This window comes from Hoplias malabaricus, chromosome 2, assembly GCF_029633855.1.
Source record: "Hoplias malabaricus isolate fHopMal1 chromosome 2, fHopMal1.hap1, whole genome shotgun sequence".
NCBI classification, from domain to species: Eukaryota; Metazoa; Chordata; class Actinopteri; order Characiformes; family Erythrinidae; genus Hoplias; species Hoplias malabaricus.
In genome coordinates this window covers 77,410,908-77,426,199 of record NC_089801.1, presented here as the reverse complement: position 1 = coordinate 77,426,199, position 15,292 = coordinate 77,410,908, and the positions used below count along the sequence as shown (strand labels likewise).

Sequence of the window (15,292 nt, the reverse complement as noted above, 5' to 3'; positions counted from 1 at the left end):
AATACAACACAGACACAGGAGGGAAAAAAAAGGAGGCAGCAGAATAACTCAATAATCAACATTCAATTAAAAATTCAGATTCTATGCTCACATATATTTCATTGTTAATAAACCACAATATCAGTTCATCTTTTAAAACAAACGATAAAAGTTAATCTGGCAGTAAATATAACTCTTTATATACTGTTCCAGAAATGCTGACTGACTAAAAACACTTCTTTGACTGGGAATATTGCAGCCTCCTCTGACGAAATCTCTAGTAATCTGAGCACTTGTTTTTGCAAGATAAATATCTTTAGAGTAAGAGGGGCTGTGTTGTGTAATACCTTTGTATTATATTTAGATTAACATATTTTACTGAGTTTTTCCAGCTCAGAAGTCTGTATATATCTAAAAAGAGACAGCTATGGAAGCTGTTGGTTTCTGATCTAAAATGGTAAGAATATATGCATTGATTTGTTAGACTGTGCCTAGCTTTTCAGGCAATATGTAAAATGTGGAATAATCATGTCAGTTTTAAATGAGAGATTAAAATCTATCCAAAAACACACATAATGCTGGAAGCCAGTGTTGTGATATATCTAATGGTCTGTCTGTAGAGGGTGGTGTTCACTTCTGCATTAAAGTGGCATGTGGTATGGTGAGTATATAAAGTATGTGGACAGCTGACCATCATACCTTTATGATTTTATTGGAATCAGTCAAAAAAAAAAAAATCGAAATTTCTTTAATTATTTTAAATGTGTGTTGTTTGTATATGCGCAAAATAATAAACAGTCAATGCCATAGTTGAGCATTTCCCCTTTGAAACTGCAGTGTGTCGAAAGCAGTTTCAAAATGGATTCAGACTGAACGTTTCATACGTTACAAAGCTAAGGAAAGTTATTCAACGTTTGTTCTTGGAAATAGCTTTTAGGTATGTCATAATTATGAACAGAGATGAGTGTTTAGAGGTTTAATCAATGGCAAAACCCCCCTACCCCAAATATGCTAGGCTTTCTCTTTCTGCTGAGGAAGTTACAGAGGAAGAGAACATGGCCAAGCACTATATCTGATTTATGTCTGTTACCCACCAGCAGAGGGAGGTAAACACTGAGCTTATACAGCCTTTATAAACTTGAAAGGGTATTGAGAAGTTGGTACCAACAATCCAGTAAAATGTATGCCAAAGAAGACTCCCATTTTGCTAATGGATCACCCATTTGGCTAAGTGTGTAGTGTTATGTTATTTTTCATCCATGAGACATGGGTAGCTGCAATGAATAAATAAGCATGGTACAGATGACTAATTATTGAAGGTTTTTTCTTTTTGTATTGGGGCCTCCTGTTCTGAATCCATCAAGACCTGCAGTAATCTCTGCAGCACAATTACCAAGTGACCCTTAGTATAAAACCAGATAAAAAATAAACACATAAAAACACATTTTCCAAAATTTCTTTGTAAATATTGGTTTTCTAGAACATCCATAATGCTAACTTACAGCCTTAAAGAAGCCTGTTTCTGCATAAATATATGCAGAAAAATATATAAATCTATGTAGTAATTCCTTTTCACAAGGATTTTCTTCAAAATGATCACTTTCTACTTCAAAATAGTGATGTAATTAAACATAGCACTTCATAATTACGAACTATAATCAACTATGTTCATATTATCAGTAGCTAGCATTAAAGCATCTGATTAGTAATGGTAAAGATGTATCCGTTTGATCAGTGTACAGACACTATAGCCTGTTAAATCTGTAATATTTACTATTAAGTTTAGTGTTTTGAGAAGGTAGATACATTACATAAATTAAAGGTTTCATTGCTATCACTCATTGCTAGCGTTATTCAGCTAGCATGTTGCTATCAACTGATATTTCCATATATTGCTATAGTTTTTTACCAGTTGGTAGCTCATCAGAGGAAAGAAATCCAGTATATCACTCTAATATTGCTGTAGTTTCTCCTTGACATAAAGATCAAATGGAAATACAAAGGAGGTATTATCATTGTGTCCTGTTGTTCAAATATGTCTCCTGAAATAAAGACCTAAGTAATGTCACACGTCTCCTCTGGAGTTTTCCTGGAGATCTCAGTAAAGGACAAAACTGCTCAGATTTGCCAGATGAACTAAACCGTACCCTCTCTTTTAACTCTCTCGTGTCTCCTGACTTATTTTTTTTTGTCTCATTCTGTTATTTATAACAAATTTTAGGAGAATTATGTTTATTGAGCCATTACAGAGCGACATATGAGCAGTAAAATTGTCCTCTGGGTCAATCGCACAGTGTTTGAGAATAATGTAATATGAAGGTTGCAGATTTTGAGCCCAATTTAATGAAACATTAATTAAAACCTCTGTTTTACTTAAACATTTGTTAGCCTCATAATTGTGACTAATTACTGCCACTGTCGTTCTCACTGGGAATGGAATCCAGATTTGTCTTGAGGATTTTTCTCCTTTGCTGGATGAAGAGCACCAAGAAAAGATTTTGAACGGCTGAGAGGGGCATCAGTAATTAATCTGCATGTAGTCAGTTGCATTTAGAGATATATGTCTTTTATTGCGCTTGTAGAAATGACTTTCTGAGGACTGTAAGAATAGCATCTTCCCCAAACCCCCTGAAGTGCAACGTGACCTACTTCAACTTGAATGTGATTTCTGCTACAGACATATATCAAAGTTCAGGCCTTATCTCCACAGAACCTTCTGCAAATTTCCCTCCCAATCAAGCAGCAGGTTATGTAGCATCACGCCCTCATACACACTTTTAGAAGGACTTTGACAGGAGTTCACATAGTGGTCATGGGTTTGATCGCCAGCTGACTGGTTGCATAAAGGTGGCAAAAAGAGTTGGAGACGTCCTCAAAAACCTGAAAATTCAGTCCCATTCTCCTTCGTATCCGTCTGTCTGTCCAACAGCTTATCCCCTCCGTCCGGCACCATGAATGTGTGTAAGATGGATCTCCCACCTTTGGTAGAACATAAAATGAGCGAGAAAGTGAGTGTGAACCTTCCAGGACCCACACTAACCTTTCAGAATATCCGTTACGTAGTGAGAGAGAGCCGTGGACTGTGCCGCAGAAAAGCCCCTGAACAGGACATCCTCAAAAATGTCAGGTCAGTGACTGTTTTTTACATTTTTATTCATTTATTTATGCATTCGGGTCTTTGAATATGTTTTATTAAAAAATGCAATAATAATTTACAAAATAATAATTCCTTAATCAAAGATGCTACAGTAGTTAATAGTGAATGGAATATATATATATATATATATATATATATAGAGAGAGAGAGAGAGAGAGAGAGAGAGTAAGACATAAGACAACTAAATTGGTGTTATTTAAGTGACATCAGAAACAAGAGTAATCTATGTAAATAAAATAAAATAAAATAAATACCTCAAAGTACCACAAATATCAAAATATAAACATTTTAGTGCAACATGCATCTACAGCTGAACCAATTTAACTGTACGTAAAAAAAAAAATAATAAAGTGAGTATTTTCTCTAGTTTAAGTATTATCCAAATTATAAAGCAGTTATAATGTACAGGATATGGCATGGATTTTAATGCAGGCTATACATTATGTTCTGGACCTTGGCTTGAGAAAATTTTCTCTTACTGGACCTTAATGAATGTTAATGTATTCCCCCTGTTTAAAAAACCCAAGCTGAGCACATGGAAAATACCCCTGAAAATTACATCATTCTAATACTGAGATCATTATTATCACACAGTATCAGTTAAAAGTCTCTTATCTGTGAGTGTTTATTAGGGAAATACCTTTAGGTCACTTGTACAAGTGGAGGGATTATCTTTAGTAAATTTCTGTGAGCAGGGGCCCTACAGCACCCACTTTGACTATGCTGTGTGATTGACTGTTTCAGTGGCATCATGAAGACAGGACTCAACGCAATCATGGGCGCAACTGGAAGTGGCAAAACATCGTAAGTTCATCCATGGACCCCTAAGATTCAATTACCTAAGTGTGTGATCAATTAGGAATGATCTAAATTCACTAAAATGGCTTTAATGTATATAATAAATAATAAATAAAGCACACAGATAACATTAACACAGATAACATTAACACAGATAACATTTATAGTGCGTGTAAAGTTTTGGAGATTAAGGATACTAGATAAGGATACTACATTCATACAGATGACCCCGCTGAAAATAGAAATGGAGTTGCGTAAATCACCAGCCAGTACAACATCCGTTATTAAAACACAGAACTGGCATGGAGTTACTGTAAAATGCAATATTACACTGTACTAAACTGGAATGCAACTGAAATATCAAACCTTCTCCCACTCTTTGTCGTTTAATGGTAAGTGTTGGGTAGTATTAAAAATTCATTGCTTCACTGGCTGTAACCAATTATCCAAGTCAGGGTTACTGGAGTATTAAAATAGTAATTTTATTAATGTGAATACATGATGTTCATAATCGCTACCATTGAAATCGTCAAAACTAAAACCCACTTGTGTTTTGGATACAATATTATTCTCAAGAATAGAACAAATTCACAAGGTTTTGCTTTTTTCTGATGGAACTCATAGTGAATGCAGTGATGAATACATTTTTCTTACTTCCCAATTTCAAACCTAATTTTTTACTATTATTTATTTTCAATTAAATGATGCACCAGTGACCATAAAACGACTAAAGAGCAGGAGAAAGTCAGTTATAATTACCATTTTGAGTAAAACTAATAGCAAAAAGTGGGCGGAGCTTAGTGGTTGTATGGACCTTTTTGATTCGGCAGGACTCAAGGAATTGGGAACAAAGTTTAATCTCTACGCCTCACGTGGTAGGAGGCCGGTAAGAAAACGGTTGTCTGTGCGATCGTTTGTAGTGCAGAAAAAGAACTAGAATAATAATGATAATAATAATGAAAATTATAAAAGGGTTCTAGCGCTTCGTGCTCAAAACCCTAAACACACACACACAAACACTTTAAATCTTATTGGTACACCTTAAAGTTTACGGAGCTTAAATTAAATCCTATGCTCCAACATTAACTGTGAACTAAAATTTTAGAAGCTGTTACCGCAGCAAAATTGGAACATACTTTTCATTAATTTCAAATAAAATGTTAGATGACTAGGGGCAACCTTTAACCATAAATTGTGCTTTAAATACAGTAAATACCATATATCTATGTTTGTATGTGTGTGCAGGCTGTTGGACATTATTGCTGGAAGAAAAGACCCCTGTGGCTTGCGGTCAGGTCATGTTTTGGTTGATAACAATGTGGTGACCTCTGAACTGCGACTTATGTCTGCCTATGTTGTTCAGGTAAGTGACTTTTTAAAAATCATTGTCTAAAATCCACTAAATTCAGGACTGTTTATATTTGTCGTGACATTTTAGCATCTAATTATGGTCATGTTTTTAGATGTTTAATTATAAAATGTCAGCATACAGGAATTCCTAATGATGTATTGAATGGATTAAGGATTGAATCAGTGATGTAAACTTCATTCCAGCCCTTTCACAGTGACAGTAAACAGTAGAATTTCTCAAGAACAATTCCAGAGGGGGATGCCAAAATACTGTTGTTTTAGCTAAAAGTATTTTGGTGAAAAGTAGTATGTTCAATCATTAATTCCAAGAAAGGCCTGTAGACAGCACACTATACGTGGGCATAGTGACTTGATCTGATCTAATAGATGAAGCCCAATTAACTTTTTAAACAAACTAACAACATTTATGAGCAGCTTAAAAAACAAAACAAATATTGCTTTAAAAATGCTGACCTTGATGGAAGTAGAGCAAAAACACTGAGAGATGAAAGAGGGAATGCAAAAATTCTAAAAAAAAAAATCTATAATCTGCGTATGTTCTTCCAAGGCATAGTACTATTTATTATTAAAAACAATAGTTGTGTCTACAATGATTATTTGTCAAACAATTCTCTCTCTTGTTCCAGGAAGGAGGGACATGTCCCCACAAGTTCAGCAAACAATACAACTGTATTACTAACATATTTAAGCACATATAAAGAAAATAAATGTGGCCCAAAGATAAATCCTTGTTGTACACCACATTCAGTAGTGTGATGTGAATATTTTCAGACACCCAAAGTTTTGAGAGAGATATTCTCTCTGGGTCTTTCTCATTAGCCCTCTCTCTCTCTCTCTCTCTGTTGCTCTTTCAGGACGACATCCTTATGGGCACCCTCACTGTCCGAGAAAACCTTTTATTCTCTGCAAATTTGCGTTTGTCACCGCTGCAATACTCCACTGACGACAAGGAAAATAAAGTGATGAATATCATCCAGGATCTTGGCCTGGAGGACTGTGCTAACACCAAGGTAAACAGCTGTCTAGACCAATGTCTGATGTTCCTTTGCGCTCTGATCATTTTCTGGAAGAGATTAATTGCATCTCTCTCTCTCTCTCTCTCTCTCTCTCTCTCTATCTGTTAGATAGGTACAGAGTTTCTGAGAGGTGTGTCTGGTGGGGAGAGAAAGCGCTGTAGCATCGGCATGGAGCTCATAACGTCTCCATCCCTTCTCTTCCTGGATGAGCCAACAACTGGCCTCGACTCCAACACGGCCAACAGCATCATTGGCCTTCTACACAAGTAAACACCCCAAAAACATCTCTCCATTTTCAGCAGCTAATTCACAGAGAGGCCAATGTTGTATATTATATTGAGTAGTTTGGAGTCATTTGTCCATTTTTCAGTTAGTGTTCAGTGGTACATTACTTCACTCTTCCCATGTTTCATACTAAGTTACCCTTTCCTGTCTTGCTTGGGTATAATCAAGTAAAAACAGTAACACAACAAGACAAAACAAAAAGGTGCATGAATTGTATTAAGCATACAATAAAGTTGTAAAGGCATTTTAATGTATAATGTATTATTCAAAATTCAAATATTCCCCTGCTCTTTTTTTTTAACCTTTTTTGGTGACTGTTGCCTAAAATAAAAAGACAAAAATATAAAATAATATAAGATGACAAGTGCCATTTTAACACAAATGAAGTAGTTTGAAAATAGCAGGCGAAAAATATTCATTGGTCACTATATATACTATTGGTCACTAATGGTCACATTGGTTCATTATGAGTTCTATCAGAAAAATAGCTGTAAAAGCATGTTAATAATTAATTTTTGTTGAATACATTACACAACAGTTACAATAAAATAAAAAAAGAGCGAAAGCAAGATTACATTTTTAATTACAATTATAAGTTACACAAAAACACTTTAAAATATATTTGTACACCCAGCTTCACCTTCAACCTACACAAGACAGATGTGTTCTAGAAAATATTAGCTAGCTTATGTTAGCTGAATTTGTCGTGTTACTGGTCATGAGGTCCTTGCCTTGGGTGTCATGCAGGTCATTTCTGTCATAGCACAATTTTATTACTTTGTTGGGTTGCATACATACACATGGGCATATCCTGTCTTTGTCTGTCCACCTCTCATTCTCCCAGGTTGTCTCGCAGTGGTAAGACTATTATATTCTCCATTCATCAGCCTCGCTACTCCATCTTCAGACTCTTTGACCACCTGACCCTTCTGCACAAAGGAGAGATGGTTTATGCAGGTCCAGCCAGCAGAGCGATTCAGTATTTTCATCATCTAGGTAAAGCATTCTCTCTTCCACACAAACACACACATTCAGAGTAATGCGAATGATGAAATAAAGATGAGATTTGTATTGTTTTTTCCTTATGATAAGGCTACGAATGTGAACCTTTCAACAACCCAGCGGATTTCTTTCTGGACATCACAAATGGAGAGATGTCTCCTTCAGTGCCCACTGGTAAAATACAAGTGAAAGAATCACATGTTTGTGTTTAATCTAGATTCTAAATGTTTAGGGCTACAGCTGTGGACGAAGTCGATTTTGATCGACTCACTCATTCTGTTCAGAGTCATTGCAGTCAACTGTTTCTAAACCTAAATGAAATTCAACATGGGATACCCAACAAAACCCGAAAAACAAACACTGGAATTTCTGTCCTCCTGTAGAACATGACACCATGGGTCAGTAAGGAAATAGACAAAAAAGATTATTTGTAGAAATTAAAACTGCTAGTTTTCCCAGAACCCAGTTTCTTCTAATGCTGAATTTCCTTGTAGATTCCTGCTGAAAACACTGAAAGCTGTAGCAAAGTAAAACTGTAGAGAGACTAAATATGAAAATTCACAATGATATTAATGATGGTTTTGTGTATTTTTGTGGCCAAATTGAGCAAAAATCTAACTTTCTCCCGTAATCATAATTCACACTACACAAGGAGGCTAGTGACGTATTAGTGGTTTTATCCAGTGTAAACACAGCTTAGCTACTGAACTTTATATAATGTTGTTGTGCTGATCTTACATTGATTCTTTTATTTTACACTTAAATATTCATTATTAAAAACTTCAGGTTTAAGACGGGACAATGCGATTAATCTCAGTAAATTGTGCGATTAATTTGTTACATTTTTCAAAAATTGATCAACAACACTAATTTATCCATATCATCTGGCAGAAAAGTCTTTGGCTGAACTCTACAGAGATTCTCAGTACTGTGCTGATGTGACTGAGGAGCTGAAGCAGATTATCAGCCCTGCAGAACCTTTAATCTCAGCGAAGAGAGCATCGCCCACTTATATCACATCCTTCTTCTACCAGGTGTGTGTGTTTAACACTGGGCAGTGGGTAAAATGGCTTCATTTGCACAAAGACTTGTATGTTGATGAGCCTGAATACAGGTGGAGTGGGGAGAGTACTGTGTTTACTGCTGGAGCCTGCCTTTATCGATTTATCCAAAAAACTGAACATCTGAATCTCAAAATTAGTGAACAATTATGTGAAAACTTAATACATGAGGCCAGCATTTTTCAGAAAATCAGCATTCAACCCCCGCTTTAAAATGAAGGCTGTACTGCGGCTCCCAGCATGGCTCCACTCGCTGGAGTCATTCACTAACTCGTACATACACGGTGCCACTAAGGGCCCAGGGTGTACACGAATAAACCAGAGCTTCTTGAAGATTCTAATTTGAGGTGTAAAGCTGACTAAATGAACTGTAGCTTTGCCATGCTTTGTTGGAAGTAGGTTACTGTAGTGTGTTAGACTGTTTTAGACTTCGTTCAACACTTTTATGTTGGCAAGGCTGAATACATGTGGAGTGGAGGGTTGCCTTTATTGCCACATTTATCCCAAAAAAAAAAAATATCCGAATAGTTGAGGCCAGCCCTACATCAAACTACTCCAATAAGAGCAGAACAGGGAGAGTTCTGATTGGCCTGTTCATCTGCAAAGAGTCTGTCAGTCAGTTTTTAGAGTGGGCGGGCAGTGAATAAAAAGTTATTATGCACAGTCCTGTATAAAAAGTAAACTTCTGTTGTCACCCATATCCTTTAGTGTGTGCTTTTATTTATATATGAGAGTTTTTGCAGCTTGGGATGTCTGTAAGAGCCCTTAAGCCCAGTTTATACTTCTGTGTCAACGCTACGCATGTGTCTACGGGCACCTCTCCAGAAATGTAACTCCAAAGACTGGTGATTAAAATGTCAAGTTGTCCTGGATAAGAGCGTCTGCTATGTGTTGTAAATGTTACTGCTGTAAACTGTACCTGCACGCAAGGACAGTCCCTGAGGTCTCTCTGGTAGAATGTATCCAGTCATAATCATGAGTTAATGATGTACTAGTATTTACCTGCTGTTGACCTGGGGCTGAACTGCAGTTACCAAACACGGGGATGAAGCTGAGGTCAAACTAACTTTCCTGTGTGTGTGTGTGTGTGTGTGTGTGTGTGTGTTCATGTGCTTGTTCAGTTGAAGACAGTGTGCTGGAGGACGGTGCTGAACTTGGTGAGGAATCCTCAGACCTCCTATGCTCAGACACTGGTCAATATATTCTTTGCACTGCTGGTTGGCTTTATCTACTTTCAGATGCCTCACACGTTACCTGAAGCCATGCAGAACAGGTATCCATCCTTCCATCCATCCGTCCATCCATCCACTCGTGTGTTTAACCATTTTCCTCCCAGAATATGTATGTAGCTCGGTTCAGAACAAGCATGTAATAGTCATCTTTAGCTGACAGTTTATTATTTATAATTAACTGTGGGTTTAGCTCACAATTAAACAAACATTACTCACTGCTGCCCTCTAATGGTGGTATTAACAAACATTACGTTTGCTGCCTTCTAACACCTCTAACTAAAGGTTTTATCAAAAAATTTCAAAAAAGCTGCACTGGAAATATCCCAAAATGTTACAGTGCAAAACTGAGCTTATTTACATTTACATGCTTTTAGAAATGGAGCATTTTTCTTCCTCGTCATCAACATGGTCTTCGCCAACTTATCGGCGGTGGAGCTCTTCATCAAAGAGAGGGCACTCTTTCTGTGAGTGTGGGACATTTTCAGCAATTCATTTGTGGAGTCTGTTATTACATCAAACTGCTAATATTTTACATAGTTATAATTGTGTGTGTGTGTTATGCGTATGTGTTTGCAGGCATGAGAACTCTGGTGGATATTACCGTACCTCTGTGTATTTCCTCTCCAAAGTGTTTGTGGATTTGATACCAAACCGCATGGTCCCAATTGTTATTTTCTCCGCTATTGCCTATTACATGATGGGTGAGTACACGCCTTTTCCTGTTAATCCACAGATGGCAAGAGGAAACCTCAAAAGTCCAAAAATCTGAACGAATGTAAAAATATTTCACATGTAAATTATCTACGGGGTGAGTCAAAAGTCACAAGGAAACTAAAGTGAAAATGACATATCTCAATCTAAAAATGACTTATCTGAATACCTCAGCAAGTAACGGGTGAGGAGGGCCTATCTTTTAGACTATGACCAGAACATGGCCGCCATCTTGAAAGCCTCCATACTGGATCAAGGCCAAGTTTTCCAATGGGAAGGTGGTCATGTAGCATATCAAAGAAGACCAGAATTGTCTCAGAAATCAGAGTGGTTCAAAAGTTTTGAACACATAAATTGTAAACATTTGTAGTTCGTTACAGGCTTATGACAAGCTCCACGAGACACTTTGGTCACCATCTTTGGTCAGAATGGATGGGACCACTCCGGACATAGTGTAAAAGATAGCCCCCTCAGCCAGTACTTGCTGGGGTATTCAGACATGTTGTCTTCTGATTCGTCTCTGAAAATATTTAATGTTCTTTTATTTGACACAGTTGTATAATGAAGGATTACAGATACCCCCCCCCCCCCCCCACCTCCTAGAATGTAATGTACCTTTAAGTATTGCACTGCACTTTAGAACCACTGGTGTACTTTACTGTACTCTGCTGAGAGCGTGCAGTGGAGACGTTCTTGTGTTTTGCCGTAGACTTGACACTTGGCTTCAACAGTTTCAAATTTATGGTAGCGTTAAGTTTTTTGTCGATTACGTTACGTTTTGAAACTAGACCTATATTCATCAGATATATTTTGCTTGGTTTAAGAAGCTACAAGTCAAATAAAAATGCTCATATAATATTACAACGTGAGATAAGATGACCTGCATTTGAACTTGTGATTTTTTTTTACATTTATCAGTGAACTACAGTGAACTTTCATAACAGCCATAAACTGTGTGTGTGTTGGTGTGTGTTCAGGACTGAAGCCGGCCTTCGCAGCATTTCTGTGCTTCGCTCTGACCATGTCTCTGGTCAGTTTGGCAGCGGTCAGTCTGGCGTTTCTGGTCAGTGCCAGCGTGAGCTCCTTCGCCATGGCCAACGTCCTCATCGCCCTGCCCTTCGTATTCATGATGGTTAGCTGGATTTTGGACTCGACACTTGAACCTCTTTCTTATTGCTGTTACTTTTTATTCAGAACACACCACTTGTCCGAAAGTTTCTAAACACATGCTCACCCAGTGATTTTACCCAGTGATTTTACCCAGTGAAACTAAGGGCAGTAACAGGGAGTTAGTCCATATTTGCTGCAGTAACAGCCTCTACTCTTCTGAGAAGACTTCAGATGATAATTCGGAAACATAGTTCTGCAGATTTGTTTTGTTGTTGATTGCTGTTTAAAAAACCTAACTACTGTTTAAAACACTGGGGAATGTATGATACAGAAATTGTGGTTTCATCGATTTAATTCGAACCGCGAATATGTCGAATTAATTTTTCCCCAATATAATAAATACTTTCATACGACTGATTTTTCTCTGGCTTCTCTCTCTCTCTCTCTCTCTCTCTCTCTCTCTCTCTGCATCTCTCTCTCTCTCTCTCTCTCTCTCTCTCCCTCTCTCTCTCTCTCCCTCTCTCTCTCTCTCTCCCTCTCTCCCTCTCTCTCTCTCTCTCTCTCTCTCTCTCTCTCTCTCTCTCTCTCTCAGGTGTTTGGAGGTTTCCTAGTGAATCTGAATTCTATGCTCAGCTGGCTGTCCTGGCTCCGGTGGATCAGCATCTTCAAATATGGACTGAATGTAAGGGACGATAGATGAGAAAAAGATTAATGAAATCTAGAGAAAATAATGTTTTTCCAAATTCTGAATTAACATGTGTAAAGATAAACAAATTGGGGTGTGTGTACACACACCGCAACCCTGAAATTGATAAGCGGAAAAGATGATGATATATATATATATATATATATATATATATATATATATATATATTATTAGCCAGTCTTACAGTAACATGCTACACTCTTAAACAGAGGTGAACATTGTTTACAACATATATTTTTATCAGCAGTAAATACTCATGTTTGTATTTTACTGAATGTCTTGATAAATCGATTGCTACTTTTAAAGGAACACTAGGTACAATTTTTAAATTTAAACTACCCCTTCAAAATCATTGTAATGTTCCATTGATCTATAATAGGGAGAATACAGCCTCTGTTGTTGGTATTTTAGATTCAGCACTGCAGAAACTGCACTATGTAACTTTTGGGGGAGGGTAATCACACCTACTCCCCACCTCCCTTGATTTCAGTACAGTGCTGTAAAATGAATTACTGTCTGCTACTGCAGGGGGGGCCCAGGAGCAAAAAATACCAAATCTCTAGTATTTCTTTAAAGTCCCTGTACTGTAGTGTGTTCTGTGAACTGTGGTAACGTTTGGATGGGTATTTTAACTGTGTTTGGTGTTGTTAAATTTTTCTAGGCGATGACCATCAATGAATTGACAGGACAGGTCTTCTACAGTGGCCCCATCTCGTACGTACTCACACTCATCACAGAGTCATCCTGCAAATGTTTAGGGAAAATGTGCCCTAACTTGGTGCAAGCCATATTTTATTCTGTATTTACTTCCCCAGAATTTGAATAGTACTATATTACTGTATTTATCTGCTGACACATTTAGTTCTATATTAATTGTCAGAGTATATAAGACTATACAGAGAATGTTTGATATGACTAAAATTTGTAGTAGTTGTAGTAGTGCTGTTGAACATATCACGTTAATGCACTGTGAGGCTTGTAATTTATTAATTTTCAAAAATCATAAATGGGTTTGTAACAGTAGAACGTTAATTCTTCTTTCAGAGTCCCAGGAGAGGTGTTTCTGAAAGAGCAGGGTCTAGACTACAGTGTGTGGGGATTCTGGCAGAATCATGTTGCTCTGCTGGGCATTATCCTGGTGTGTATGACACTGGCCTACGTACAGCTATGCAGGATCAGTCGCTGGAAATGATGACATTCGCATTGAAATTCTCACATATACAAAGAAGCACAAGCCTAACACTGGAATACTTGCATATTTATACATTTTCCTGCTGACCTCATGTCTATAAAAGGTAATTTTGCTTACATTAGTGCTCCAAGCACTGAAATAACTGCATGTGTTTCCTCACATGAAAACAGTATCAGCAGTAAGGTCATGCTTTAAAGAAACACTGTGTAATATTTTTACTTTAAAATTACAGCTCCAAAATCACTGTAATGGACAACTGATCTGTAATATGGAGAATAGAGCCTTTGCTGTTGTTTCACTGGGCTCAGCACTGCAGAAACTGCACTATGTATTTTTTTTAAAGAGGGTAGGTAACCACTTCCCTGCCCTTCCCCATTGATTTCAGTACAGTGCTGTAAAAAGTAATTACACGGGGAAGCCCAAGGAGCAAAAATACCAAATCTTACCTAGTGTTCCTTTAAAGCCACTGGGAACTTTAATGTTCATAATGAAGTTCCTACACTGTAAATATTCTAATTATTTCTTTTAAAAATCTATTTTAAAAATCTGCTGTATGTCACCGGTATTGCACTCCTCTCAATATAGAACGGGTGGTCCTAAAATGGGTAAAGCTTGGGTCAGGTTCATTTTCACCAATCACAAGGTCAACATGGCTCCGCCCACTCTGCAGAGCACTGCTGTGGCTGATCCACTCGCACAAGTGTAACACACACCAACACCCTAACAGTCAGTGTCACTGCAGGGCTGAGAAAGTTCCACCACCCAAATCGTACCTGTGCTGTCAAGGCCTGTGGGGGTCCTGACCATTGAAGGACAGGGTGAAATGGTGATAAGAAAGTATGCAGAGCAACAGATGGACTACAGTCTGTAATTATAGAACAAGGAGGTGGTCATAATATTCTGAGGGGAATATATGAGTATATAAACATTATTACTAAATGATTGTAAAAATAGCATCTTGTCCCTCATCTGTTAAGGCTTTTGAGAAAAGAGGAGTTGGTTTTACACAGAGACGGCGCTCCATCTGTTGGGAATGTGTAGTTTTTTTGTCTCTGCAGAGATTAGGAAGAACGTTTACGATGTTGTAAAATGTATATTATACCATTATTCTGTTTGAAGCAGCAAAAGGAATGTCTTATCTATTTAATGATCACGAATTGTCTTCCTCAGCAAGAAAGCAATAGCTTCAAGTGTGTGTGTGTGTGTGTGTGTGTGTGTGGGTGGTTATATTTATGTTAATTTAATTATCTAATCCAATATATAATACGTTTTTTAACTAACTGTTTATTGTCCTTTAATGACATTGTCTTTTAATTATACTGAATTAAACTGAATTGCATTGTGGGTTTATTAGTTAATTAAACCTATATTAAGCCTTAAAATCCAGGCTTAAATTTTGCTTGCATTTGTTATACTTCTTTTCCAGCGGCTAATAATTTCTTCTAGTATTTTAGATTACTGACCCAGATGACTAATCAAGAATGACTGTTGGAGAAAAACTGTGCCCTAGGGCCACAAAATAATTTTAGTGATTTGAAATTAGGTCAACACATGTTTAAAGCAACACAAGTTCAAAATCATTGTGATGCTCCACTGAGCTGTAATAAGGAGAATAGAGCCTCCGTTGATGCTACTTCAGGCTCACCACTGCAGAAACTGCACTATGTAATTT

The 15,292-nt window shown here is 37.3% G+C and overlaps 1 protein-coding gene across 1 annotated transcript; it reads left to right on the top strand.

Annotated features, from left to right (window-relative positions):
* The first annotated feature begins 2,945 nt into the window (after positions 1-2,945).
* Positions 2,946-13,784, top strand: abcg2b (ATP-binding cassette, sub-family G (WHITE), member 2b). The gene is made up of 15 exons (XM_066660535.1): positions 2,946-3,106; positions 3,881-3,940; positions 5,180-5,297; positions 6,160-6,315; positions 6,430-6,587; positions 7,451-7,602; positions 7,699-7,782; positions 8,500-8,642; positions 9,791-9,942; positions 10,276-10,365; positions 10,478-10,602; positions 11,590-11,744; positions 12,315-12,404; positions 13,090-13,142; positions 13,473-13,784. Exons 1-15 carry the CDS (start codon positions 2,946-2,948, stop codon positions 13,618-13,620), a joined length of 1,845 nt encoding a protein of 614 aa, XP_066516632.1. The 3' UTR covers positions 13,621-13,784.
* The last annotated feature ends 1,508 nt before the right edge of the window (positions 13,785-15,292 follow it).

What these genes read in the sequence shown, in the direction of transcription:
- abcg2b (XM_066660535.1), top strand. Translation starts at nt 2,946, where the DNA reads ATGGATCTCCCACCTTTGGTAGAACATAAAATGAGCGAGAAAGTGAGT. An exon ending in ACTGGAAGTGGCAAAACATC is followed by an intron (nt 3,941 to 5,179) that starts GTAAGTTCATCC and finishes ATGTGTGTGCAG; the next exon opens with GCTGTTGGACATTATTGCTG. An exon ending in TATTGCCTATTACATGATGG is followed by an intron (nt 10,603 to 11,589) that starts GTGAGTACACGC and finishes GTGTGTGTTCAG; the next exon opens with GACTGAAGCCGGCCTTCGCA.